Here is a 24,645-nt window from a genome sequence, read left to right as displayed (position 1 = left end):
AAAAATTTCGCTGCTACTTTTCATGCGCGCTATCGGTGTCGGTGGTTGCGCGGGCTGCAACTTCATTGTAGCAACTAGTCATAGTAGACAAGTTGGTATTGCATTTAAAGAAGACGTAACATTACAGCATCCCTGAGCCTTCGCTTAAGTTGGCTGTTACGTCCTTCCAAACAGGATTTGATTTTCAGCGCTATTGCGCTTCGCAGATATGATTCCGCGCGGTAATTCCTTGATGCCGCGACACCATATATATTAGATTAGGTGGCTTCGTGGCTCCCCTCAACTTCGTTAAATCGAGTTTTAACTGTACAGTATATTCGACGACCGGAATGCGCGTAATACAAGACTTTGCGGTTTTGTTTCCAAACGGTGTCTGACCCGGTGATCTTTCGCTCGGCTACTTAACTTTCAATATGTGAGTGAGCATGTGCTTTGTGGTTTTTTTTCTTCTTTTTTTTATCTTTCTTTTTTTTCGACAGCGTGCCTTTCTACATATAGTAATCGAGTGAATATATAAGTGGAACCCGGATTCCTGAAGCGATGTAACGCTCGATGTTGGCATTCGCTTTTGTCTGACTTCTGTCTGACTCTCACCCTTGTCAGGTGCTCTGACTCTCACCCTTGTCAGGTGCTCGCTAATTCCAGCTCTCCGACCAGACTCTGCTTTGTTGTGGGTGTGTATCATGCTACATGCGTGGAAGTGATCTAACGACTCACGCCATTAGGTTATATAATGCTCTTAACCCTACTGTGCTCGCCACACCATTGCAATTGTCGGAGCCCTTTTATTTGCATATGAAACGCAACCCTCGCCTGTAGACGACATTTGATAACGGCATACCCCTCTATGTTGCGTCCAGTGTCCGCTTGCATCCGCTTTTCGTGGGCAGCCTCTGTAGGGCTGCCCACGAGAAGCAGTGCCGGGTGAGGGCCAAAATGGCAAGAGGTATGCAGGATGTGCAATATAGTTTCTGTCATGCAGTGTTGGACAAAAAATATCCCCTATTCGAGTTCTTAATCAGTTCGCTCTTGTCCTATCACCTACTGGCATTCATAGTTATACCGGTTGGTAAAACGACTGCCCCGGACAAGTGGTGGCTCCGGGTTCGAACTCCGGACGATTTTCTTTTTTCAGCTATGGAGCTCTCCTTTCTAACCGTATGGCTGGACTTGGATGGATGTTAACGCGTAATTATTCCCTTATGCAATACGGTGTGCGCAAAGGTCACTGCTTTTTAAGCTCTCGTAGCTTCTGTTACATAAATAGGAGAGGGTGAGCCCCGCTAGCACTCCGCGAGCACTAAGCACAGGAAAGACGGTCGTCGGCCTGCGCCACTGTTCGCTTTGTTTTGTTTTTTTCGCGCTCTCCTGTGGTTATGACTCTGCCAGCAAGAAACCGAATATCGCAAACTGGATATCAGAACATCAGAACGAGGCGTCCTCGAAGAGGTAATAGATTTTCGCTTTCTTATGCGGCGCTTTTAACAACCTTGCGATGATTCTTTCCTGCCACCCACGCTGTTACCCGCTATGTCTATCGCATCCAACGGTGTCGCAGCAATCAACGATATTGTATTAGCCGGGATACCTGGCTCCCTCAATTATGGTCGTTGCCTCAGCCCTTGCCGACTTGAGGCAGTGGCCATGGATGCCTTGTCGTGATCAAGATGGCAGCGCACAGACGCAGCGACGACACGCCGAAACCGGGGCCTGCGAGCCTAGCGTCCCATCTCGGTCGTGACTGTCGAATGCAAGCTCATAGTCCAATACCTTTCGATACGCCTTATCTTGTTCCTATCTGAAATTTTCTGGGCCCCCACATATATACATCACGGACGTAGCATCACATACTGGAAAACAATCTTTGCAACTCTTGCAATGCTTCACCAATTCCGACTCTCCAGCCAGTGATTGAACAGTCCTACGGTGCTCTCTTATGCGGTCATTCACACACCTTCCAGTCTGGCCAATATATACTTTGCCACAGGCAAGCGGGATTGTGTACACGACTCTCGTTCTACATGTCACAAATTTAGTTTGGTGTTTATTGCTTCAGCATCGCTTATTCGTTTCCGTGTCTGCGGAACATAGCCGGACCAGCTTATTAGGAGCCGTGAACTGTACTCCCAGACCACCCTTCTTTGCCACCTTTTTTAGGCGGTGGGAAAGGCGGTGGATATAAGGGATTAACACCTGTCGCTTCTGCCTTTCAGCAGATGCATTCGCTTTGGCACCACCAAGGGCGAGAGTAAGTTCCCTTATCAATACTTCCACCATCGCATTCACCGTTTCATGGGGGTAGTCCGCCCTTATTGGTCAAATGGTTAACTTGCTCTAGAAGACTGGCTTCCATGTAACACGTGCACGACTTTTGCAATGCCGCACGTAGGTCATTCATCACTATGCCACGCTTCACCAACTTCAAATGTGCCGAAGCATAATTTAAAACCCTTTTTTTTTTCTTTTTTTTTTTATTGCGGTTTATAGGCCCAGCATGTGCGCTCTTCCTAAAGCAAATCTTCAACGTCAACAGAGAAAGCGAAATTCACACATGGTGTCTCGTGCTGCTCTTGCAAGAATTCAACCACCTCCCCCGCATTCCTGACCCTTAAGGGATCCATTACAGCAAGAAGCTTCAGTTGTTTTTGCAAGCATCTTGAAAGAGCTCCTTGCCAGGAAGCCTGCTTCGATACTATGGCTCGAAAGGGTAGCCCTTGCTTATGGGTTTTTACGGAAAAGAAGATTCTTAGGCTATTCTCATCGGCATTACCCACCTGGTTTTTCAGCGCCATCAGGTTTAGCCTCTCACAAATAGCCAGGCCTTCCTTCTTTACTTCCGTGATCTTCTTTTTGAAATTATCGATTTTTTTTTTGCAAATAGCATCCTTCACTTTTTCCTGGTAGATATCGCTTGGTAATAAGACAAAAACCCCTTCTTTATCAGCCGTTAGCAAAGCTAGTTCATTCCCCTTCAGATCGTCGGTTGTACTTGGAAGCAAACGTTCAAAACTATTTGCAGTCTTCTTTCTGCTCATTAAACATTCCATCCCCTCGGAAATACACCGTTGTTTCTCATCGGGCGTAACGTTATCTGCAATTTTCCTAACCATAGAAACTAGACTCACAGTCTTTTCCTTTGGCTCTACACAGAACTTCGGTCCACATCGCAACACCTGTTCAACATCTTTTGGTAACTTTTTCATTGCTAGTAGTGTAATAGTCTTGTTCTTCTCATCAGCAACTCCGTTTTTTTTTCTTCCAGGTGAGTAGGGTCGGGAGGCATTGCTTCCAAAGAAGCTCAGTACCCATAGCTGCCTCCTGAAACCACGTTCGCAGCAGCGTCCCATTAGTGTACTGGCAGTTGGTACGAGAAGCTCGTAAACACGCAGACACACTTGATAAAATCGGATCTGCCTCCAGTTTTAACGACGATGCTATGCTCATTCGATCAAGAGATGACTTTCGACGTTGTCAGCCATCCATTCCTGTTCTAAGTCCTTGATGAAGCTGGCACATGCTCAAATATCCAGCGCATAATCGGGGGCCGGGGCTATGTATTCCAGGCAACATCCTCAGTTAGCTTGCAGGGTCTTGTTAATGAGGCGTTTTAATGTAGGCCGTATAGTTCGGCGAGGCTGAATTCTATCTCCTGCTCTATATACGTATGTGCTTGCATTTGAGCCTGTCCTTCCAAAACTCTCTCGTGACCTTCCCGGTATCAACAGGTTCCTTTTCCCTCCTGGTTCACGCCCAGCTCCCATCTTCGCTTGTGCAGATGACCTCACCATAATCGTCCTAGGCGAGACCTGCCTCTTCTCTTCTGAACGTCACGGTGGTTTACTGCAAGGAAGTGGGCCTAGGCTAAATTGGTCGAACAGGGCAGCACTGTATTTCGGTCTTTACTCTCTACAGCCATCAGCCTGCTCAGGGCCTCTCCGTGAATGACAAAGTTGGGATTTTAGTTTTTACTTAAACTCTGAAAGCCTGCCAGGCCCAGGCAAAGGTCGAGACCAAGGCCCGGGAGTATATGACATTATCTTTACTGCTCTCTACCCGAGATACAACTACGAGGTCTCCCTCTTACGATTTTATCCTATGTCACCGGCATATAACACTTTTGTCGGTGCACGCGACGCTCCTTCTGGAACGAATCTTTTTTTCGTGTTTTCTGGAACATGACTATATGTACGGACACTGCCGCGAGGCCTGTGGCGAGCTGTCCAGAGACAAGGGGGGCACCAGCGTCTCTGATCTGGGCATTACTATCTGCGGCCCTGCAAGTCAGGTGGGTTCAAGTAGCATTGGACTCGGACATGTTCCTTTATTCTTTCTCAACTATCGGCTCTGTCCTGCAGAACGTACACACGCGCTGTGTGCCCATGTCTGGCTCTCCATCTCCATTCGACTCAGCTAACAACCTTGAGCGTCACCGCCAAGAACAAGCCGTCATGTTGGGTAATTTGGAAACATCGGTTAGGCTACTCCCTCCTAGTCTGCCGCCTTGTCTTCGTTGCTATGAGTTCTGAAATGTTCGTCCCAGCAGAAACTTTGTCACTGTGGGCTTTTTGGAAGCAAGCAGGGCCTCATTATCGCTTCGCCAGGGGTTTTGACCTTCCTGAGATCAAGGCGTTTCGCGAGCCACTTTGCGTCCAATCCGTTCAACATGTGTCGATCGCGAGGACGCTCTGCACATATACTTTTACACAGTGCCTTCTCTCTGACGCCTTACTGCGTCATGTAGCTTACCTGTTCTAGCACCCAAGTGCACCATACCGGAGTTCGATACTTGAACCCTTTATCTAGGCGAGCAGTTAACCAGTTCGCCATTTTGCTCGTGGAGTGCACATACCAAGTATGGCTGGCTCGCTACGCGTCCGCATACAGCATACGCGTCCGCATATATTGCGGCTTTCTTTTTAAAAAACCTAACATAAACGGAGAAGCACCCCGTCCTGTGCAGTGTCAGCGCACCCCCTGGTGGCCGAAATCATTCCGTAGCCCTCCACTACAGGGACTCTTTCATTCTTTCCACTTTCACTCCCACCTTCCTCCCTTCCCTCACGGCCCTGTTCAGGTGCCCGCGAAAAGTCTGACAGATACCGCGTCTCATAAACCAACTTACAATTTACAAGAAAAATATGAAAACGTGACCCTGACTTGATTAGATGTAGGTGTCTACCAAAAAGTATAAAGCGCCTTCTTTTCCTCAAGACCTAACTTAAAGAAAAAATGGCAAAAAAAAAAAAACGCAGATTAAAAAGGCGGTGTTCCAGGCGCCATCGCTGAAACGCTCATAGCGTTCGGTCTATCACTAGGTTCAAGCCATGCTTAAGCCCTCACAATTTTTTTTGACACATTGTGTAGCGAAACACAGAAAGGGCGAAAGATGAAGGGAGGAGACAAAGACAAGCGCTTGTCCGTGTCTCCTCCCTTCGCTCATCGTCCTTTCTGTGTTGCGTTAATTCCTGAATTCCATATGGAATACCAACATCCTCAAACGCCCTCCTTGTCGCCTGTAATTTTTAACAAAGCCTGTATTTCGTGCATTCAGCATAGCCAGCAAATCATTGCGAAGTCTATCACGACTGGTGGGCTCAAGAGAGCGGCTGCAATTACGCACGACAAAATGTGTATTCCCGAGTTGGAACTCAGCGATGCAACCTCCATGAAAGCGGAAGCCAAAACCTAACGCACGTTCACTGTGAGGAAAAAGTCGCGTTACTCAAGACTCGCGTATCAGTTTCAAGGACAATAAGTTTCAGGAATTCACGTTCCGAACAAGTTTCTTGCGTTTCCGCTGCTATGAAATCGCTGCCATAGTTGGCCAAACAATATACTGCACTTTCGAACACGCATACGTGACGCGTCCGCGGTGTTTACGTCGAGTCGGCAGCTTAATTCGTTTGTTTCAGACAATAATACGCCCAACGAATTTTAAATAGCTGTGCCTTCATTTCCTCCGCGCGTGACTGGTCCCACCGCACAATCAGCAGTAAACGAAAGCAATTTTGGCTCGAAGATTGTGCAGCCAGGTAGTCGAAATGAGCAGACAACTGTCGAGTGCCCTGTTATAAAATCAGTCGATAATTTGTTACACATTAGTGTTAATGTGCATTGAAAACTTGTAGATGGTCGTATTGCTTGGCGAATCTACTTGGTAGAATCGCCATAGAGTGCGCGTGTTCGATGATAGTCGCCTTCGAGTACTAAACACCAGGATATGACGGTCAGCATCCTCCCGGCGTGAGGCATGTTGTAGCGCTACGTGTTTCATCTGCCAATGCCAATGTAGCGGAGGAACTAGTGAGGCAGATAACTGTTCCCCTTAAACCATAGGCTGTCGAAATCGAATAAATGCCCAGCATAACAGCTGCGTCAATGGGAGGAGGAGTTCCGAGTCGGTCGCCATCGCCTTGATAGATCAGTTACGTGGAATGGCTTGAAAATTAGGTGCCGATAATTTCGAAACATATGGATGGTAGAATTCTGCCAAATGCAGTAAGGGCAGTAAAGTCTAGGAATATAAACATATCGAAGGTTCCAACATAGACATGCACACTAAGTGAAGCGGCTAAAATATTCGAGTAAAATAAGACGATGACGATGACAATTATGTTCATAATTTGTGTCCGCTAGACGCGGAAACATTTCACACGCCAGAGAGAGAGAGAGAAAGAAAGAACCCTTTAGGTAAAAGCAGATAACTTAGGCGGTCTTCAAAAATTACTGCAATACTACTCTGCCAAGGGAAGGGAATTGAAGGGAAAAACATGTGGAGAGCGGCTCCAGAAATTTATAAAGTTAATGAAAGGGAAAAAAGTGCGGCCATGGAACTCAGAATAACGTGCATCAACGGCTAACACTACGATCTAATGAATTGCGACGTGCAGTGTTACAAATGGACTGACAAAGTTGACTGCATAAAGAGTGCATGAAGAGTGCTAAACTTAATTGCGCATATATTGCCTATGTTGCATAATAAAAACAATCATAAAATTAAATTTGAACACATCTTGTTGGGCTAGTTGGCAGCTCATTATTTTAAATTTAAAGGCGTCAAAACCACACGCTCACACACAACAGAAGAGAAGGGGTGCTATGTCCTGTTTATCTGCACTTGTGTGCGTGCACATGCGTGTGGTTTTGGCGCCTTAAAATTTAAAATAAATTTGAGCACCCTTTATTGTTTCTTAGGAAATTTAGTTTACTCTGTTCAGTCATATTATCTGCATTTATTCTCGCTATTAGGTACACAAGTTGGAATTGGCTCGTTTATTTAAGATATCTGTCACTGGCTTCGCCCGTTAACATCTAAAATTGTTTTGTTCTAATAATTTTTTCGTTTGTACAGTTTATTTGCGCAACTAACGCTCCCAGTCGCGTTGGAATGTGTGTCCCAAATGCCAGTGATGGATCACTGTCGAAGACAACGTGGAAAGATTGTTCTTCGCGCACGACCTAAGCAATCACTGTCGCTAAGAAACAAAACGGGCCTCAAACTATTGTTTGAGTACAATGGACAGGATTACTTGTACTCATTTTGAAAACGCCGAACGTTGCAGAAGCTGGAACTGGCGTCAGTTAATCGGGCCCGGTCTGGCAAGGCTATCCGCTAGCAAAGGCACACCGTGATTGCACGGAGCCCATCAGCCCCACACAGTTTCCACTGTATGAATGAGGGGTGGCAAAGGATAGCGAGCTGCTTTGATAGTACAAACATAAGTGTACGTGCTGGCTGGATTTGGCAAACTCACTTGTAGTTCATGTTCGTGGTCTTCATGGTAATACAATTTTGTACTGACCCAATTTTTCGCAGTTTACAGTGTCTGATGTTAAGTTAGTGTAGCGCACATACTCTAACAGAAAATTCTAAATCGCTACGCCACTCAAGGTTCACGCGTTTAACTTCTGTCCAATGGCAATGTGTTATATATCATCACGTGATTAAGGCTTGTGGGCTAAGGTCCTGTAGCAAAAAAAAAAAAAAGGGGGGGGGGGGGGTACTGCTATCGTTGACACTTTTTTCTTTTATTTGCTAACTTTAACTGCACATATTCTTTATTTAGCGCGACGGAGCAGCGTTGGCTAGCGTATTTGCTGCCGAGCCCTCGGTTTTTAGACAGTTAAGCAGCAGAAGTGGGCTGCAGGCACATGAGACGATGTGGCGAGGCAATGTTTTGTGATGTAAATAAACTATAAATAATGAACCGCGATCTTCCTCGCCATTTGTTCACCGTAGCTGAGCTGGACTTGTAGGTGCAGCAGCTGCCGTTTCGGCGGCATGAATGTTTCGCGACTAAGTACTATTTTGAGATAGTTTCGGAACGCTATATTGACGACAGCAGGACGAAGTACCGATTTACTAGTACTTTTTTTCTTTTTTTTTTTTTTCATTACAAGGAGACCATCAACAGCAGGCGTACGGGAAATAAGGGAGCTTCTGTCACATAAATCCGATGCGAGAAAGTAAAATTAGCTTCCACTAGAAACGAAACTTGCCACAGTCCTTGCCTTGCGTTCCTGACCGCGCTTTGTGATACACACGAGGCGCCCCATGCCCACCCGTGCGTGTATGTGCGCAGCTTGTCAGCGGCAGCTGCTGCAGCGTTACAGCACCATCTCGCGTGGAAGCGTACATGCAACGAACAAAAAGCGGCCCCCTGAAATAGAGCGCGTTCCTTGTTTCGTCCGTCTTCGGTGGCAGCCATTGTCCTCGCCGGCGTGAGAAACGGAGACCAGCGGCGACCGACGAAGCATTCATCGCTGGGGAGGGCTGTGGACAGCGTTGCCATAGCGCCGAGAGGGTTGAAAATCCGCGATCAAAATTTTTACCCCAGCGTCATGGAAACTTCTTGGAAACTGCTTTGTCGAGCCAACGTCGAGCGGGCAGCAGCCAGGGATCGAGTTTCGCACTATAAAGTGTCAGGTCTCGAAATGGAGCCGGCGGGCTTTCTCAGTGCGGAATTCCGAGTTAATCGAAATGTTCAAGCTACGCAAACTTTCTTGGGAAATTTAGGTCAAGTTACAAGCATATTTCTACGAACACCCGAACTCTTCACTAACGAAAGTAATAAATCTAAGATCATTAAAATGAGCTGTCTTGTGCTTGTAAATCGTACAAGGCGGTATTTTGGGGTGACCCAACGCGCAAAGGCTTTTCGCGATGATCTGGGAATCCCATCACCGAGCTGCTGTCGCCCATCGCGCCGCTCAGGTTCTAGGTTTCCAGAAAATTTCTGTCATGCACCAGGATGCAGCTTGCGAAATTAGCCAATGGAGACATTTAGCATAGCCGAAGACGTGCACCTGTGCAGGTGGAGTGGCCACACCTTGGCCCACCCCTGCCCCTATACGCGTGCGCAGCGGGCGTTCTATAAACCGCGGCATACGTCTGCGTTAGCTAGTACTTTTCCTTTCCGCTGCACCAAAGGTCTCTGAAAGCAGAAGACTTTGCGTGCACGTGATTTCAGATATATTTTGCGAGGAAGTTGATGTAACGTGGTCATGCGCAGGTGGTTAGTTCCCGCTCAGACTGACCGAGTGCCATACGCGCGTATCCTTGCGCAGTGGAGCCCGAGACCAAGTACGTCGCCAACATGCACGGCAACGAGGTGTTGGGCCGCGAGCTGATGCTGGCTCTGGCCTGGTACCTTTGCCGTCAATATCGAGAAGGGGACCCCGAAGTGTCCGCACTGCTGAATTCGACGCGCATCCACATTATGCCCAGCATGAACCCGGACGGGTGGGACACCGCAGCCAGGGTAAGTTGAACCTTTAGCGAGCAGACTCAACAGTGATTTCCCACCTGGTTTTTAAGTGACTTTAAAAAGCACCGGTTCCAAGCATGCCAAGCATGTGCGCGAGGAGGTTTTGTACCCAACACTTCCGTGAATCTGTAAGAACATACGAGTTGCTGCAGGCCAGACCAAAACTGCTTCAACCGAGTGCCTTCTGTGCATTTTCTAAAAAATATATATATTCTTAGGCGTGTTAATTTGTAACGAAAGTGGACGCTTAGCAGCTCAGTGTATAGAGCGCGTGTAGTTCCATATACATCACCACAGCGACAACCGTCGCATGGTCCCAGCGTGTCCACTATACGCCTGTCGATGTCAGACTAGATCTCGACGACAGGCGTTTGCGGGAAAGGAGCAGAGAGGACGAATGGAATTACTGAGCGATGTGAACGGAGCTGGAAATGCGCGCTGTAAGACGGCAGCGCTACTTAAGCAAAGATCTCACGGTTGCCGTGCCCTGTTGCCTGTGCAGTCTGCTCGCGAAGATTGGGTCAGCGGCCGAGCCAACGCCATGGGTGTAGACCTCAACCGGGACTTTCCCGATTTGGAGCGCATTCTGCGGGACAAGGGCCTTCGAAGGATCAAGCCAGACCACCTCTTCAAGGGGGAGCTCGCACATCCGGTACGTATACTTACTCAACTGACGACTTACTGTCCAACGTAGAAGTGGTTTGTGGTATGTTTGTACTGCATTGTTAGAAAGAGGATGTGAGCGCTATACTTTATGCAAGAAACCAGTTCAAGGGATTATGATGGTCGCGCCTGGTGCGAAGACGCCAGAACAATCAGCTTGAAACCGTGAACTGCCTGAAATGTGTTCATGCCCTGGTGACGGCACATATTGTAATGGGGCGCAAATGCTAGGCAGGAATTCTGCTGGCCAACCACGGTGCCGCCAGCCGCCAGCGCCTGTAGTGTGTTAGTTTGGTGCTTTTTTTACGGCTGTCAAATTATATGACGATGGTGACCAGAATGGAGCGGGCTGCCGCCCTATCTTCGCGAAAGTGCCGCACCATGTACAAACCGACCACTGGGGTGTATACATGCTATAGAAAACGATATAAACTCGTACTGACATAGTGATAGTTATTACTCTCGTAAATGGCACGAAAACAAAAAAAAAATGCAAGAAGAAATTGACAGCGTTCTACTCGTCACCTCAAAGTATCCGCCCGTGCATGCTGAAGCACGAATGATGCAATGAGACCGTATTCAGGGCCTGCCGATGAAAAAACGCTTATGCGAGGATATATGCGTCGCTGCTGAAGAGCGGGAAAGCGCCGCATGCGCGTGGTCATTCAACGAAGCCAGAGAACTGGTGCAAACTCTCTCGCGTTGAATCTCGCCATCAAGCCGTGAAGGGAATATGAAAATCATGAAAGCGACCCCCTTAACAGTCTTACAAACCCTGCATTCTAATCCGCGCTTAGTCAATGTTCGCCTAAAAGAAGAGTGATCGCACGCATCTCCCGAGAGGTGATGCTTGTGCAGAGAGCAATAACACTATTCAACTTCGTCGTCAAACGCAAGACTGTATAGGAAGCAAGATTGCATTGTGATGACTTTTTACACCTGTCATGTAGACTCGTATAAACCGGGCAAACTACAGATGTGGCATATTTCACATTTTGACTTCTTGTACTGGCAGGCAATATTATTTATGCGTCGTTCTGCGGCTAAGCCGAAGAAACCATTGAAGCAGCGTGCGCCCACACGCGTCCGCAGGTCCAGCCCGAGACGAAGGCTGTGATGGAATGGATCCTGTCGCTTCCATTCGTGTTGTCGGCGAATTTCCACGGCGGCGCTTTGGTGGCTAACTACCCTTTCGATGACACGCTCGACGGTTCCCAGAAGAAGTACACGTCGGCACCAGACGACGCCACCTTTAGGTATGTGCAAATGTCCCGCCAAAAACATCGTGCACAACCGGCAAGGCAGCTATACTAGCGTGCCCAGCTTATCAAGGCCTTTTCACCTCAGGTTGTCAGCAGTTTTTAAAAGATAAATTTTATTTTTAATTTAGAAGACCGTCAGTGGCGGTATGCATCAGAATACAGCTAAAACGTGGTAGCCATACTGGTTAACTAATATTGAATATTTTATTTTCTATAACTATTAAATCGAATTAGGTTCCTCGTCATTTAACGAGGGGCTTGTAGCCTACCGCAAATGCTGTCCATATCAGAGACATAAGCAAGAACCAACCTCACTATAGAACAAGGAATTGCACACAACCATACGCTACTTTATTTGAAACAACGGACATGGCAAATTGCTGCATGCACCTAATACGATGACATCACAGTCGCGTTCGTCAAATGCGAAGTTTCTTCGTCCCACAGTGGCAGAGTGCACTTATATACAGCGGCGCCTAAAACTTGCATTCTGACGGAGCCACGCATGCGCTGTGGTCGCCTGTTTGTGCAGGCACCTGGCGCAGACGTACGCGTCCAGTCACCCACGCATGAAGCAGGGCGAGATGTGCGGCGGTGACGCCTTTCGAGACACCGGAGGCATCACCAACGGGGCCGCCTGGTACGCCGTCGCAGGAGGTGAGTCGCGCATGCCCAATCACGAGTGCGCAGTGTGGTGCGAAATGAAAGAGAGGAAGGAGAAAGAAGTAACCCGCGCAACTATACATAGATATCGCGCACGCCACTCTTTTTGGAGGCTAATTTACGCGAATAATTTGGCATGGCGCACTTTTTTTTTTTTTCCTAATTGCGAAACGTCATTTGTCAGTCGAAAACTACTTTCCTAGGACGATTGAGTTTTAACTGCTTCCCCTTGCATGCCTTGTTTATCGCGCGAAAGCGGTTATAGGTTAGCTATAGGTAAATGTTATAGGGTTATAGTTTAGTTATAAGTAAGGGTTTGGGAGTAGGAGCACGACTCGTGCGCGCAGGGAAGAGAACTGGCGCGCATATATTACAATAGTAGGAAAAGCTTAAGAAAAAAAAAAGCTGTTGCCAACTATGGGCAGTGGCATGCGGCATGTGTATTATTCCGCTGAACAGTAAACCAAGTCTGTTTTGGATATTTTACTGCACCAAACAAGCCTGATGCATCGACATTCTTGAGCTTATCATTTGGTCTGATGGTTAGCTTTTCATCTAGATAACCAGAAAAGTCTTAAGAGCACAGTACTTTCCGCTACGGAGGAATCGTGCGTTGAGGTTACTGCGAACTACCCGACTACAATAAGCATTCTACCCTCTAGACGAAGGCTACTATAAGTACTTATAAATATTTGGTAATGAGTAAATAGTCTCTTCCGCGCTGTAAAATTGCGTCGAAATATGTGGGGATGCAGCTGGTCGCGCACTTGTACAGACACGCTAACCCTAGCACGCAACGTTGAGACCGGATTTTAATGCTGCGGGCGGCCTAAGTTAGCTTTTATTAGGCGTCCCGCAGCACATTTCAGTGCGATTTCTGGAGGACGTTAGAAAATTTATCACTCAGTAGAAATATTTACTTGGTCGCCTTCAATCCAAATGCGTCCACATATACACGCACACGAGAATATTATTTTCTTCTTCTTAGTCCACAATATTAACGTATGCTCATGGTTGTAGCCATTAATACCAAAAGAATCGTGATACCCTCCGTCTTAATCGATTGAATTATGCATGGCAAAAAAAAAAAAATTATGTGGGCAAATTAAGCTCCACCCGGGGTATGAAGCGATAGCGTAGGCTATCACCAGTCATATAAAGCCCCGCTTTAACCAAGCCGTACAATCTTGCCGGCGCAGCATAGAGGTAACGTGAATGCGAAGGGTCCTGGCAGCCTGATTCTGATATCACCCTCCTATGCGAAAGGAGAGGCCCGAGTTGGCAGCTCCTGCCAATCACAACGCCAATGGCGGTTGACGGCCGCCGACGCCGGATTCTCGGTGAACGGGGCCTTTAACGCCTTCGTGTTATATAAGCATTCGGCCTACCTGTACTGACCCCTGGAACTTCGAGGCCTCTATTGGGAGTTCTGCACCCCTTTCAGGCATGCAGGATTTCAACTACCTCGGCTCGAACGACTTCGAGATCACGGTCGAGCTTGGTTGCCGCAAGTTCCCGCCGGAGTCTCAGCTGCGCAAGGAGTGGGAGGACAACAAGCAGGCGCTCCTCAACTTCCTGTGGCAGGTATGCGCAGGACCACATGTGCTCTACAGACCTGTGCTATGCTGGGTTAATCTTTCCTTTATGTTCCCCAAAATTGAATCAGTGTGCCCTCCGATTTGTTTTCTGCGTTGACTCTAATAATATTGCCACATAATGTGGTGGCAAAGCATTGTCCTTGCATAGTGACATCTTTCCACTCGGCCAGTGCGCTAGATCTTGAGTTAAGTTTACTTTACACCGGTATCATTCTGAGGTGCTGGCTTTGATCTTCAGTTCAAGCATCCGCTACAGAAAGTACCCCTTTCTGGTATAGGCATTGATTTATAAAACAATCTCACGCTGGAATGTGTTCGACCTGTCAGCAGCTCGATGAACTACTGCGCCACATTTCTACTGGTCATTATAGGCGTGATAGCGCAATAATTGGAGTATACATAAAGTTCATCACTGTCAAAATGAATCTCGGTGAATTGCATGAGAACGCATACCTTGCTGCGGGAGCTGAGAAATTATTCACCGTCTTTCGGAAAATGCTGCTCAATCTGTTCCAGGCGCACATTGGAATCAAGGGTCTCGTCACCGACAGCCTGTCTGGCGAGCCAATCGCCGACGCGGACGTGGAGGTGGCCAACGTCACCGGCGGAGAGCCTACGCTCATACGTCACAACGTCCTCACCAGTAAGTGTACCAACACAGCGCGGAGCAGAACTCGAGATCGCAGGTTCGATTCCTAGGTGGCCCACATACAATACTTACACATGGCTGGGCAGGCAGGGCTATGCAGACACGGAAGTTGAATGGGTGCAATTAAACACAGGTTTTTCGTCGGCCCATTAAAAAAAAAAAAAAAAAAAAAAAAAAAAAAAAAAAAAAAAACATGCGCAGTTCAATCATACCCAGAAACTCTGGTCAAGAGCATTTAATAGGATGTTTATTTGAATTCAATTCATTTTATTTATTAACCTTAAATGTTCATTTCGGAGTATTACAAAAAGGGGGAGGTAGGTAAACATCAGATTCAGTTCTTTTACAGATTGTTACGTGATGCATGCATTTCAATGATGCACAAATGATAGCAGCGACGGAGTGGGATATGTCGTTCCAGTTTGACACGTATATCATGGAAAGAAGTATGTGGAAAACGTTACATAAGGTATGTGCGCGTGAGCGAATAACTTGAAGTGGGTGGCCGGCAATATTTTCGCATAATGTAAAATCCTACTGTAGCAATCGATAAATCAATCCGCCGATTTTCTTTATATAGGAAGGATCCTAATTTATTTCTATTTTTGTGTTCGTTATATAGTCACAAACGTTCCCCATTGGTTTACTTTAGCAGCCGCGTGACTACTCGACGCGAACGAAGGACAAAAATAAAAAAAAATACTTTTCTTCTCCAGTAATATTCACCGCTAGTTTAGAGGCAGTAATCAAAGACCTGGAATGGGAGCAGTTAGGAACAAGGGTCGATGGAGAATACCTCAGTAATCTGCGATTCACAGATGACATTGCCTCGCTGAGTAGCTCAGGAAGCAAATTGCAGAGGATGATTAATGACAGAGAGGCAAATCAGACTGGTAGACCTAAAAACTAATACGTAGAAGGCTAAAGTAATGTTCAACAGCCTCGAGAAGGAACAGGCAGCGAAGCGCTGGAAGTGCTGAGGGAATACGTCTACTGGGGACGGTAGTAGCCGCAAGTCCGAATCACGTGAGAGAAATCAATAGAAGAATCTGATTCGGTTGTAGGGAGTTCGGCAAATATCAGATCGTGAACGGCAGGTTGCCATCATCCCTCAAGAGGAAAGTATACATCTATACCAACTGTATCTCACCAGTATTCACCTATATGGCTGAAACGTGGAGGCTAACAAAAAGAGTTCAGTCTAAACTGAAGGAACGCAGAGAACTATGGAACGAAAAATTGTTGACGTAACGTTAAGAGACAGAAAGCGTGCCGAATGGGTATAGGAACAAACACGAGTTAATGACATTCTAGTAATAATCAAGAAGAAATGGCATGGACAGAGCATGTAATGGAAAGGCAAGATAAACGGTGGTCTCCAACGGTGACAGTATGGATTGCAACTGAAGGAAAGCGAGGCGAGTATAGAAACTTAGGTGGACGGATGAAATTAAGGATGAAGGATGCCGAAGGTGAAACAATATCCAAACGGGAAAACCACGCAATAAAGAGAACGCGACACGAGGCTGACAACGCCGCAATTGCTACCCTTCGCTCAAGGATTTTGAATGAGTGGAATCGTATAGTAAAAGCTGCTTCCTAGCACGAGCTTCATACCTTCAGCAGACATGCTTATCGCAAAACTCCAGGCCGAGAAAGCGAATACTAATTTGCCGTGGGAGCATGTCGTGAATGTGAGGTCGGGACAAGTGGCACGGAAGGCTTCCAAAATAGCGTCGTTACACTCATTCGACTCGTGCGTGGTTTGAGTGAGGAAATCTTCAATGTATCTGAAGGTGGCCAGCAGCCGCCTGTCGCTGTGTGCTCTGCATCTTCATCCTGAATGCTGCCAAGAGCAAATCACACAAGGGCGGAGCCACCAGCCAGCCTAAGCAGATCCCGCTTCTTTGCCTGAAGCATCCGTCTTCGAAGCTCACAACCGTAGCCTTCAAGTAGTCATTGAGCAATTCAAGGAATGAGCCCAACGACATTTCGACGGCGCTTTTAAACGGGATCACACCTTGTTCTTCCATCGCCCTATACGGACAAGCGGTAGAGGGCTGGCATGGGGAATGGAAAAAGAATACGACCAGCCTCGGGTCGTGTTCTCTTTCTTGTGCGGTGTCTCCGGTTCGGCTGTTGTTTTACCTGAGATTAGGAAGTTTGCGCGGGTGAAATGAATGCAGTTGGCACAGTGGTTTATTGAAGGGGAAAGGGAGAGGCCTTTTTCCTGCAGTGGGTGTAGTCAGGCTGCTGCTGCTGCTGCTGATGATGATGATTTTGCTGCACATCCGAAGATTGGGCTATTCCCTTCAATATTATCATATCAGTATCAGACAATATTCCACAGTTGGCTGACAAATAAAAGTGATGTCCGGGAAAGCCGGGTATGTCATGCTGTCTTGACGGATAAGAAAATATACATCACTGATGCACATGTTGCCGTCTTCGCAGGCGAAAACGGCGAATACTGGCGGCTGCTGATTCCCGGCACGTACATCGTTCGCGTCTACCGGGATGGCTACGTGCCCGGCCAAAAGCAGGTCACAGTCGAGCACCGGCCCCGCACAGAGGCCCAGCGCTTGGACTTCCAGCTCAAGCCGGTTGCCGCCAGAGCCATGGTAAGCCCGGGACTTCGAATTTCACCTCTATCGTATTTAGCACCCAGATTTTAACAACGAAAACTTTCAAACTATATGAAGACGGTACCAAGTGCAGCTTGGCCTCACCAAGACCTTTGGTAAACGTTGACAAATGATTGCGAGACTTGGCCCAGCAAACCATTTTTAGTTTTGTTTCCACTGCAGAAAAGTCGGTCTTGAGATTTCTGGGCATCATACAGCAGCTTCGAGTGCCTGTAAAAGCACTACAGAGATCTCATAGAAACACCACAGCAAATATTTGCCCATTTTCATTGTTCAGTTACCAAAAAACTCATCCTCGATTCCCTTTCTACCAGTAAAAACCACCGAGTACATGTGGTGTCTTACTGAAGCAGTCATGCTCATTTCTCCATTTGCTCACGTCAGTTGTACCTTGAAAGAGATTTTCAATCCCACCATGAGGATTTCAATTTAACAGGTATGGTATGCTACCATGAGCCACTCAGTCAGCTTACACCATAGAATGCAGTGCTGACAAATGGAACCCGAATCCGGCTTATTCTTCAGTGCATATGCTTTTGCTGCTTTACTGCAGTCGTAATGCTGCCATAGTGTGGCTGGAAGGTACAGTCAGTGCAGGCATGGGTTCTGTGAATAACACTTCAGAAATTCAGAAATACACGAAGCATTTATCAAACCTTGAACTGAACCCTCCGAGAGTTATCCGTAAATCCACCATAATGCCAATGCCTTCAGTCTCCCAAGACAGCATTAGAAGCAAGGCTATCACCAATAGTGGCTAACAGATGTATTGTAGCAGGTGAACAGCACTTCAGGGGGGGACGTCTAGGGAAAACTGAAAACAATCTTAGGGATAACTGCAAATGCTACTGTACCTTGAATTCCCCATACTTCACCATCATCATCATCAGGGCGAAGGCCTCTCCCATATTTCTCCAATTCACCCGATTCTGTGCTAGCTGCACCCACTTGACCCCTGTGAACTTCTTAACCTCATCTGCCCGCCTAACTTTCTGCTGCCCTCTGCTACGCTTTCCTTCCCTTGGAATCCATTTTGTTACCCTAAGCGACCATCGGTTATCCTCTCTTCGCACTACATGTCCTGCGAATGTCCATTTCTTCTTCTTAATTTCCACTAGAATGTCGGTAACTTGAGTTATTTCTCTGACCCACTCTGCACGCTTTCTATCTCTTAATGTTACCCCTACCAATTTTCGTTCCATAGCCCTCTGGGTTTTTCTCAACTTAAGTAGAACTCTCTTGGTTAGCCTCCACGTTTCAGCCCCGTAGGTGAGTACAGGTAAGATGCAACTGTTGTATACTTTCCTCTTGAGCGATACCGGTAAGCTGCTAGTCATAATCTGCGAGTGCTTGCCAAATGCGCTCCATCACAATCTTATTCTTCTTGTTATTTCCTTTTCATGGTCCGGATCTGCAGTTACTACCTGTCCTAAGTGGACATATTTGCCTACTACTCCCAGTGCTTCCCTAACTAACGTAAACTGCCGTGTCCTTCCCGAGGCTGCTGAACATTACCTTCGTCTTCTGCATATTGATTTTTAAGCCTACCTTTCTACTTTTCCTGTCTAGGTCATCAATCATTATTTGCAGTTCATACCCCGAGTTACTTAGCAGGGCAATGTCATCAACCAATCGTAGATTACTGAGGTATTCTCCATCTACCCTTATCCCTAACTGCTCCCATTCCAAGTCTTGCTGCATGTTTAGCAAGAACTCTGGATTACATTCCTTGTGAAGTTCCCTACTTAATCCAAAGGGTTTTCCAGTGACCAAAATATATCTCAGTGTCTCTTTAAAACGTTTTGCTTTTGTGCACTTTAATAAGGATGATTTTCATCATTCTGTGACAGGAAATGCTGCTCGAGTCCGAAGCCTACATGGATGGCAGCCAGGAACGCAGGATGCTACCACCACCCCAGCCAATGAAGCAAATGCAACCTATGTGAATGATGTGTCTGTCTAACAACAAAATGAAAAAATATTGTGCTGACACAACATGCATTTGAGGGAACAAATATTTATTTAACAGTGAAGGGCACCCAGTTATCAGATAATAGTGAACAGAACAGAATGGACATACCTGAAAAGCTCTTAGTACATATCTTGCTACCCTTGAGTGAAATGATGACAGGTATGATTGATGTATCTTTTCAAAGATAAAACAATGAGAAGCCAGGGAAGGGGGAAGAGACAGGAGAGATAAGACACCAACATCACTAACTGCAGCATTGCAACATAGCATATTCAAACATTTGGGGAGAAAATTAGGCAGGTGTAATGTGCGATCTTACATGTGGGCTACAATATGCACAGAAAAAGAAATGGAAATTCATTACTGCATTAGACTTTGCCAAGAGACTTTTGCATCCCTCCATGAGGCCACAAATATGCTTTGGGCATATGACTTAAGTTTTTGCATCAGGGATATGTACATACTATAACTTAGCAACCACTCACTGCAGCATTAAGGCTCTCCATCTCGCAGTGTGAATACTGACAATGCCAAGCCTCGTGATATGCACGAAATCAAATGTAACCTTGCTGTATCAGAAAAAAAACAATGTTCTAATTAAATATAACAGAAATATCAATAAACAAGGAAACATTGCATCAGCAAAGCTTCTGTGTGAAATGTCCATTTACACATCATACTAACAACAAAGCAACAGCCACACACTAAATATGCTCAATCAGTGTTATTTGCCCTGCCCGGAAGAGTATATAGTTGAACCTCAATATATCGAACCTCAATATAAAAAAGTTCGCGACGCAACGAACTTGTTCATTTTCAGTCTCTTGCTTCCATTGAAATGCTCATATTTCCCTCTCTATTTAACCACGTAGTTTCGTGCCGGAGTTTCGATGCAACGAAGTATTTGCGAGCATACAAAGCAAATTTCGGTAAACTACCCCCAAAACAAAAAAATATTCGACTTATCGCAAAAGCGTGCAGCATGTTTATAAGGCAGCCCTGCTAAGGAAACAGGAAAAATTTTTCCCATCCGCGAAGCTCCGCTTGCTTGGACGCTCAAATAGCACGTGCGATGTTTCAAAGTCCGGAACGAGTGTGCACGGACATGTAATGTTTCTACGTCCGGAATGACATTCTCACTAGATCAGCGTAATCTGGAGCGTCTATTTTATTCGCTGGCACAAAAAGACAAATTAAGGCAGGCATTTCGTACTCTTGTAATCGTAGCGCTCGTACTTCTGTGCCTGTGATAAGCCCATCTAGCCCCGCCGCGGTGGCCAACGGGTAGGGCTCTCAACTGCTAATCCCGAGGGCGTGGATTCGATCCCGGCTATCCAAGGACTAGATCCCGGCCACGGAGGATGCTTTTTGTTGGAAGCTAAATACAAGTTGCTCGCGTGCTGTGACATCAGTGCGCGTTAAGGAACCCATGAGTCGAAATTTCTGGAGCCTTCCACTACGGTATTCTTACTAAACAAAACTAAGCCATCGCACTCGTCCACGGAGCAAGAAACCATATAGGAGGCGAAACTCCCGTCCGTGCGAGCGAGCGCGGGCGACCAGATAAGGTCACAATTCTAGCGCCGACAGCACGGAGCATGACGCGGCCGTATGCAGTGGCGGCGGCATGCGGCGCGTCGTAGAAGCCGCAAAGAAAAAAAAAATGCAGCGCGCGGGCAGGCGGCTCTGGCGCGATCTTCAGCGGCGCGCGCTCAACAATGGCGTCTAGCGCGCGGAGGCGTCCCAAGGCGGTTCAGCTTATAAGCCGACACCGAAGTGGAAACCCAGACCACTTCCAAGATTCCATCTGGATGATTATCAAGTCGTCCTCAAACCCACCACACCGGTGGCCCTCCGAGATTTGTATCAATGCGATCAGTTGGGAGAAGCTTTCAAGGCGCTACTGGGTGTGTCGGCAGCAGCTACTCTCACTCTGCTTCTTTCATGGGAGCAAAATCTCGTCACGGGCTCCCCGGATGCCGACGTGGCAGATCACCTCATTGGCGAATTTCAACTTGCCTCTCCGAAAGGCTCCATTGCCATGCGGGGCCATCTTAATCAAACCGACAATGTTTCTAAAGGTGTCCTCCCCGTAGCGAGCTGCGAGGCCACTGCGTCCCCGCAACAAAAAATTCAATGGCGAGCCGGAGAGATCGTCGACATCCGAAAATACGGCACCTCCAACGCGGCCCAGCTCACCTTCGCCGAGAAGACTGTGCCTCGGTATGTCCACTACAACTCAGAAATTGCCCTGGTCCGTGCATACAAAAGAAGAATTCCGGCATGTGTGAAGTGCGGCACAGTTGGACATCGGGCGGACACATATCCCAACCCGAATGGTGAAACCTGCGGCCTGTGTGGCCAAAAAGTTCCGGCAGTGGAGGGGGTGCGGGCTCCTCACGACTGCCAGCCGAAATGTGCAACATGTGGGCTCGGGCACCTTACAAACTCTTCTGAGTGCGCGGGGAAATTCCGCTCGCCCTCTGTGGCCAGGCGCTCGGGGCCTCCAGCAACACGGCATTCTGACGGGAAGCCAAAACACTCCGGCGCCACGACCAACGACATCACAAAATGTCAGACAGACGTCACGGAGAAAAAGCAGCAAGAGTCCCGTGCCCGAGGTGGCGCCAAGGGCCAGACGCCTCCGCCACCACCGACTGGGGGAAAAGGCCACAAAGCCCATACCAACGAGACGGATGGCACAGCTAACGCTTGGGTCCGTGCCGTGAAAAATAACAGGTGAGTGGCATGGGTGGGGTTGCCTCCATGATCCTTCCCCTCCCTCCCGTTGATATCGAGCTCCAAAACAGATGACAGCCCTCGGGGCCCAAAATGAGGCGTTGCTTGCCAAAATTCAAGCTTTAGAAAGCAGATTGGCTTCTAATCCTCCCAGCCCTCCTAGCTCGGAGAACATGGAGAGCGAGCCGGTGGCATCGTCACCAGCCTTCGCAGCGGCCCTTGCTGAGATGGAGGCCCGCCTGACTACGAAACTGACCTCAATGATCAGTGCAGCAATGGAGCAGACCCTGACCAAGGTCATGGAGACTGTTCCGGCTATGATCTCAAAACATGTCGGTGAAGATGCCCACCTTCTCCGACGGTCGGGACCCCTTCGGATAGTGTCCTCTCGACTTCCCGAAATAAGCCGAGTCGTAGACTCGGACACCGAGAAAGTTGCCCCTCACCCGGTGACCGAGATTCCTGCCCAGCTTTTGGGGGCTGGCCCTGAGGTAGTCGCTCCCCCAAAATTTATATTTATTCCTAATGACGGCGGGGCCCCCTATAAGTAGGCGCCTTCCACCTTCAAACTCGGCTTCCCCATTTACAATAACACAATGGAACTGCAGAGGTTTCCGTGCTCGCTGTAAGCGGGCCAACTTCCGTCTTTACCTCGCAACTTTTGAATTCTTACCAGCCGTGGAAGCCCTCCAAGAGCCAGGGATGGGCGCCACATTCACAAATTCCAACAAGACCCCTCGACTTGCATTTGTGTCCACAAAAATTATACAGCTAATCTTGTCGACCTCGACCTCCAAATTGTATATTCCTGCATGATGGTGACTCTCCTTCCTGTCCACAAGCAGGGCCCACCACTTCACATTCTCATGTATACTGTCCCCCTAAAGTGGAGCACATTTCTTTTGCAGACCTATTCAGCCGAGCGCTGAGAGTCGCGGGTCGAGACCCCCTCCTGATTGCAGGCGACTTTAACGACCCCAGTGGGCTTTGGGATTACCACCGCGAAGAAAAGCGAGGGCGCAGGTTGGCGGAGCTTGCGTCCACGCTCTTCACACTGACATCTTCAGCGTGTAATCCACACCTTCTGTGGTAATACTGCACAACTCGCGCATAAACTCAGGGACCGATATTTGTGCAATATACAGGACACTCGTGGGCAGGCGTACTCTGCAGGTTCTGAGAACGCTGGGCTTGATCAGCCGTTCAAGGTCCACGACCTACGGACAGCCCTGGGCAAAATGAAATGTGGCACTGCACCGGGCCGGGACAAAATCACTGTTAAATTATTAGCCAACCTTCCCGACTCAGCTAATACAACTTTATTGAACTACATTAATGCAATATGGTGAGTAGATACCACTCCCCATTGATTGGAAAACTGCTGTGGTCACATTCATACCAAAGGCCGGCAAAGCAATAAACACGGACAACCTCCGCCCCATCTCTCTTACCTCTTGTGTGGGCAAACTTATGGAGACGATGGTGCGGGATCGGTTGTCCTAGTACCTTGAGACACGACATGTCTTCGCGGACACCATGTGCAGATTTCGCCCACACGGATCCGCACAGGATGTCTTGCTTCAACTACATCGGGAAGTCCTTTACCCCCTCGAGTGCCCTTATAATGACAGGATCGTACTCGCCCTAGATCTTAAGGGGGCTTTTGACAATGTAACGCATGAGATTATTCTCACTCATTTAAGTCAAACCAACTGTGGCCGTCGTGCCTTCCAATATATCCGCCAATTCCTCACAAACCGCTACTCTTACATCCGCATTCAGGATCATGAACACGGCCCCTTCCCCTTAGGTACCAGGGGAGCCGCAAGGCGCAGTGTTTTCTCCCCTGCTATTCAATTTGGCCATGATGCGCCTGCCGGCCCAGCTGGGTACTGTCGAAGGCGTGCAGCATGCTCTGTACACCGACGAATTCACCCTATGGGCCACACAAGGCTCGCTTGGAGACATTGAGGCCAGCCTGCAGCAGGCGGCGACTAAAGTAGACCGCTATGCTCACCGCTGCGGCCTTCAATGCTCTCCACAGAAGTCTGAACTTGAGCACATCTGCCCCTCTCCCAAATGCCCTACTAAAATTCAACTTACCCTACAATCAGGTCCAATTCTAGAAACACAAAAAGTACGAGTACTGGGACTTTTCATTCACCAACACCGCAAGCCAGACACCCCATTGGCTAAACTCCGCAAGGTGGGCGAGCAGGTGGGCCGCATGGTCCGCCGAGTTTCCAATAAACGCGGGGGGTTGCGAAGTAAGGATTCCTTGCGGCTGGCAAACGCCTTCGTAACCAGTCGAATCCTGTATTCGACTCCATATCTCCACCTGCGGAAGCAAGATGAGAATGCCCTACAGGTCATTCTCCACAAAGTCATTAAGCGGGCCCTCGATATCCCGGTGAACACCTCTAGGGAATTGAGGGAAGCGCACCTCACAAATCAATATACGCGTCTGCCGCAGACGCAGTCGGGCCGCTGCCTTCATGCCCGGCTCCACATCCAACATACCACACTTATTGAAGAACGGGCACGCATTCCAGCACCGTGGATATGCGCCCGCCACGTATACCCGCTTCCCGCCAAAATTGCACGCGAAGACCATGGTGGCAGACGCCTTGCGCGGGCGGAAGCCCTGGCACGTCATTATGGTTCCAAACCCGGCGTTTTTTATGTGG

At 47.9% G+C, this 24,645-nt stretch overlaps 1 protein-coding gene across 1 annotated transcript in view; it reads left to right on the top strand.

The window, feature by feature from the left end:
• The window catches only part of LOC146203711 (carboxypeptidase D-like), a 38,123-nt gene extending 18,306 nt beyond the window's left edge, over positions 1-19,817 (top strand). Inside the window, exons 2-9 of the mRNA XM_084588869.1 lie at positions 9,568-9,761; positions 10,270-10,419; positions 11,523-11,686; positions 12,225-12,349; positions 13,800-13,939; positions 14,470-14,596; positions 17,057-17,223; positions 19,098-19,817. Coding sequence (XP_084444995.1) covers positions 9,568-9,761; positions 10,270-10,419; positions 11,523-11,686; positions 12,225-12,349; positions 13,800-13,939; positions 14,470-14,596; positions 17,057-17,223; positions 19,098-19,193 — 1,163 coding nt within the window. The 3' untranslated portion in view covers positions 19,194-19,817. The remainder of the gene's footprint in view (positions 1-9,567; positions 9,762-10,269; positions 10,420-11,522; positions 11,687-12,224; positions 12,350-13,799; positions 13,940-14,469; positions 14,597-17,056; positions 17,224-19,097) is intronic.
• Positions 19,818-24,645: the final 4,828 nt, after the last annotated feature.

Source organism: Amblyomma maculatum, chromosome 1 (assembly GCF_055883805.1).
Source record: "Amblyomma maculatum isolate TAMU_Amacu chromosome 1, ASM5588380v1, whole genome shotgun sequence".
Lineage (NCBI taxonomy): Eukaryota > Metazoa > Arthropoda > Arachnida > Ixodida > Ixodidae > Amblyomma > Amblyomma maculatum.
This window is presented reverse-complemented; position numbering and strand designations above follow the sequence as displayed.